A 5,000-nucleotide genomic window follows, 5' to 3' on the forward strand; every position below is an offset into this window, starting at 1 on the left:
AAAAACAAACATGGAAAAATAAAGAAAAAAGGTTTCGCCTTTGGGAAGCTTTGATTCTGTCGCTTGAAGGCGATTCCATCGAGGGTTGCGGAAATATTGCCCACTGTCTCATGGCATAGAAATTATGAAACAATATGTTTTCCGCTATGATATTGTCACTTGCCTTTTTCCTTGAGGAAGGGAGATCCCAGATGATAAAACAATATTTTGTTTGGTTTACATGCAGAAAATTCGGTCGGGGTTATAGTTTATAATTGGTAGAATGCAAAGTTGCTAAACCTCTGGTCACTAAATTGTTTGATTTCTTTAAGATCTTCCAAGAATTAGGATAGTACGCGCACTCTCATTGGCCAATAGCTGTGTTTAGATGAGATTATGGAAACACGGCTGTAACATCAGACGCGCATCTTGATTGGCTGCGTCTCGGGTTTGCATAACTCTCTCGAATTCTCCCAACTCCCCCTCGTGTTTAGACACGGAAAACGTCCTCTATTGCTTAAGTAGTGTTTACACAGCAGTAGTGCTGAGATCTTCTCAGCACTAGAACTTTCCTATTTCTTCGCACGGTAGATCCTCCAGTTTGCAGAGACAATATTATAATAACTTCAATAGTGATATAGCTTCTAAAATGGCACTAAACTTAAGAAAAGGAATTAAACACCGTTTATAGGGTACTATACAATAACAACAGGGACGGTAAGAACGAAAATTATCTAATGGTGGAGACTTTTATTTTAGCTGCTCCAGAATGCGCCAACATTCTCGTCTCCAGAGCCTCGGATCTGGGAAACTTTATGTAGGAGAACATGCGCCGTAGGGTTCTTAAAGCCAAAAATTGGCTATTTGAACCTTACGATACTTGCTCGTGCACTTTTCGCGCTAACATGAATACACCAATCGGAGACACTTTTCATTGTTCTTCCCGAAAACCAATGAGAAGACACTTTGTTTCAGGGTTCCCCAGAGCTCTCCTCTCCCTCGCTCATGCGCAAATGAAAAGAGATTGAATGAACCAAATAATACACGCTTCACGCAAGGGTTGTGACTAAAATAGGTACGTCACTTTGAGGTGTCTTACTTTATGACACAAAAACACAACACAACTCACAACTTCAGGACCAAACAAGAAGACAAAAACCGGTCATTCCATGCACCCCAAGTAATATCGTTTGTAGTGTTAAGTACTAATCTGCAGTATTTAAGCCTCGGCACTCACTCGAGAATGGTTAGCTTTCGAACCCTGAGCTTCGAGTTGAAATGTTTGGAACGAGTTTGGGGCAAAACAAACGTTTTCAACCGCTCGGGCTCAAAATGGCCGGCATGTAATTAATGCCCGTTCTAAATAAACCCAAAATACTGACGGACAAACTACTGAAGCAAAACGCGAAACAGGACATGTTACTCATTATATCGACTGCAATTCAAAAAACTTTATTGTGGCATTCTTTGAAGAACGAGGCATACAATACACGGGTATTCTGCACAGAACACAAGTTGCTTTACAACGGACGAGGGGACAACTGAAAAATCACAGTCTAAGGCAGGATTCGAACTACCCTGCGGGCAGATTCTCTTTCCATCTTCCTAAATAATTCGGGAAGAGGAAGGAAGACTCTGCCAGCCGCCTCGGCATTTCGTATTTAGCGTGCGTTAAAAATTCAAACGTATTCGGGAGTCAATCACGAGTGACCAGTAGCCGCAACACCACAAAACCAAAACAAACAGTTGGGATATTTTCGAACAACTCTGGCAAACACACGACAACCAAGAACTCATTTCCATGTAAACTCAAGATAGTTCGAGTTTTTCAATTGCCATTTCAATTTTCAACTGAAAAAAACAATAAATTTCTCAATGCTGGCAAACTAGTTTCTGTAACGACATACGGACATACTCATGGGAATTTAGACAGTTAAAAATTGTCACGTTGTTGTGAATTTTTAAAAAAATTGAGGAAGCGTGCCGATTGACCATGTCCATAAATTAAAAAACAGGTTTGACAAGTCGAAACTGGACTGACTCATCCATTTCTTTAGATGAGCGGAAAATCAAAGAAAGTCGAGGTGGATGACAGAGTCTTCTATCCTCTTCCCGACTTATCTAGGAAGACCGAAAGCAGGGTAGATTCGAACCTACGATCTCCGTACCACTGGTCGGAGGCTCTACCCATTGAGTGCTTGAAGTCACTGGACAGTTACTTCGTTTATCAAGGTTCTGAATGAACAATGTTTCCCACTGGTCTGCGGACTCTACAAGGCTATGCGCCTCAGTTTATACAACTTGAAATACAGGAAATGATACACCTTATTACAAAATGGCCGCCATTTTAGTATTCTTTTGTTTCCATGCAAATTGTTCCTTATGGCCTCGTTCAAGGTTAAATATTGTTTTGAATTTTACGTTTGAAAGCGAGGCCATAAGGGCAAATTTGCATGGAAACAAAAGAATACTAAAATGGTGGGCATTTTGGAATAACTTGCATGAACAGGTGTAATGCGCCGGTGAGAAGGATAGAATACAAGTTGCTTGGCAACGAGTAAAAGGACAACTGAAAAATCAGAGTCCTAGGCAAGTTTCCAACCTATGACCCACGTGACACCAGTCGGATGCTCTACCCATTGAGCTACTAGAATTACTGGAGAGCTGGTCCTGAATGAACAGTGTCCCAATGGTCAGCGGGCACTGCAAAGTCACGCGTCCCAGTTCGCTAGTGAGTTCTAGTAGCTCAATGGGTAGACCATAGGGCTGGTTCGATTTCTGTTACAAAAGCACTCGAAATTTTCCCTAGTATTCCGCGCTGTCGTTTTTCTATTCTTCCTGCAAGAATAGCTCGCTCAATTAGAACAGGCACGCAACATTACCAGCAGATCAGAAGTAACAGCCAAAACAATTGCGAATGGATCATGTTTAGCGTCGGATGCATGTATTTCTATGACTTTTGCATCGTGATTTACTCACTTTACTACGTGAGTCGGTTGGAATTATCTGAAGTTATTATTTTAGTTTATTTCGATTTTGCGGAACGCAGGTGCAAACGCTCGAAACACTGATGAACCAATAATCAATAATTTCTTGCCTTTTATTCCATTTTCTTGCAGTTGTGGATGGGACAGTGATTAACATGACCCGAGCACCGGAATACCAGTTAAGACAAGATCTATTCCAAACGTACGATCACATGGTTCGTCCGGTGTTAGAATGGTCTCAAGTGGTTAATATATCTTTTAAACTGGAATTCAAGGCACTGATTGAAGTGGTAAGGATGGATTGTCGTCTGCGGAAGAAAAACACTCTTTAAACGCTTATATATCAAAAACAAACTCGACTAAACTGACCCCCAATTTTTATTACTGAAAAGTGAATAACAGGCTGAGATGATTTCTAGTTGCAAAGTTAAAAGAATTCTTAGGAGGGATACAGTTTGAAAATATAAAGGTGGCTCTGAATCCGCTCTAGACAATTTTCAATTAATCCTCACTAAACCATAGTTAATAGACTATTTAACATAGCTGCACACGCCTCAAGCTATGAACACCGACGTGTATAACACATACAAACGCTGCTTAACTTTGCGTTTTTGATGTTTATTACACGCAAACCAACTACTGAAATCACTGGAACGTAAGAGTGAGTAATTGTATGCAGTCACCTTGACCAAAACAGTCATTTCAGCAAGGGAGATGCTAATGACTCCCATTATTGCCGTGCGGAAATGACTGTTGCGCATGGGGAAGTAATTTATTCGAGCAAAAGAAATGGCATTGATCACTGGCAGTTCCCTGAATACGTCTCTTTTACGCGTGACTCGTGGGTATAATTGAGAGAATGGTAGTAAGTCTAAATAAACCAAGAGATGTCATCCGAAAAATTTATTGCCGGTATCTCAGTAATGTTGCAATTGATCCCTCGAAAACTAACAACAAAATAACATTGAAAACTGTAGCAAAAGTTACTCATGTCGAATTTCGAATCATCATACTGATTGGCTTTAGGTTTAGAAATTTTGCATGACCGTTTCTTCGCTTTGTTTGTCTCAAAGATGATTGTAAATTTGGAGCAAGGTTGCGGTGTAAATGAATTGTTGTTGTTGTTCAGGGATCGAGGACTGATCAAAGTCTAATGTAGACTAAAAGTTCACCAGGCTGTGATGGAAACAGCTACACAAATAAAATTCCTGTTTAAGTCTTCTCGAAAAGTCTCTTTCGAAGAGGAGACCTCTGGTTAGAGGAGGTATTGTAACCACAAACTATGGTCTTTTTATTTTTTTTCTTGGGCAGGATAATAAGGCTCAAGTGATCACGACAGAAACCGTAGTAACACAGGTAAAAACGGCTCAGTGGAAACAACTCTTTTGACTAATATTTTTAAAAACAACGGGGTTGACATGAAGTTTATTCCTTCATGCCCGATGAAAATTGAAAGGCAATGGATCTACCACTTTCCACGTATGCCGGTACGTTGTATATTAAACGGCATGAAAAAACACGTAAGAATTTATGCTTTATAGAAAGAACACCGATAGGATGAAAAAAAAATGGCGTCATGCCTGGGAGATGGAGATCTTAGCCCCATTACCCAAAAGGAGCCGCTTGTAATTTAAGAAGGGGACTAGGGTTGAGCTTGGACCTCATGCCCGGCACGAAAAAAGACGGAATTGCCATGCCGGGCTTGTACTTAAAATCAGTATGAGAAACTTCATGCCCTGCGTGAAAAAAGAGACAGGGCGTCATGCCGGTCATGTACTGAAAAAGTGACTTGTTCACAGCGTTGACGTATTGTGGTTTGGTTTGTTCTGTTGATGATTCAAGAACCCCAAAAAGTATATTTTATTTACTGCAATAGATGCAAAGATGTAATGTATCAAAATGATGTTGGGGTAGCCCTCTTTCTGCTACTTTGAACCAGTGCTTTGGTCGAGTATCAGAAGAGGAGCTCATCGGTAATTACAAAAAGAAACGTTCACATAAATTGATGTTGGCCAATCTTCCTCCAGCTTTCCC

General features: G+C 40.5%; 1 protein-coding gene across 2 annotated transcripts in view; it reads left to right on the plus strand.

Moving 5' to 3' along the window:
- Positions 1–5,000, plus strand: part of LOC138016605 (neuronal acetylcholine receptor subunit beta-3-like) — a 24,548-nt gene that overhangs the window by 6,881 nt on the left and 12,667 nt on the right. For both annotated transcript variants that reach the window (XM_068863784.1, XM_068863783.1), the window contains exons 2-3: positions 3,099–3,256; positions 4,278–4,322. In XM_068863784.1, the coding sequence (XP_068719885.1) occupies positions 3,099–3,256; positions 4,278–4,322 (203 nt within the window). The remainder of the gene's footprint in view (positions 1–3,098; positions 3,257–4,277; positions 4,323–5,000) is intronic.

This window comes from Montipora capricornis, chromosome 9, assembly GCF_036669925.1.
Source record: "Montipora capricornis isolate CH-2021 chromosome 9, ASM3666992v2, whole genome shotgun sequence".
Classification (NCBI taxonomy): Eukaryota; Metazoa; Cnidaria; class Anthozoa; order Scleractinia; family Acroporidae; genus Montipora; species Montipora capricornis.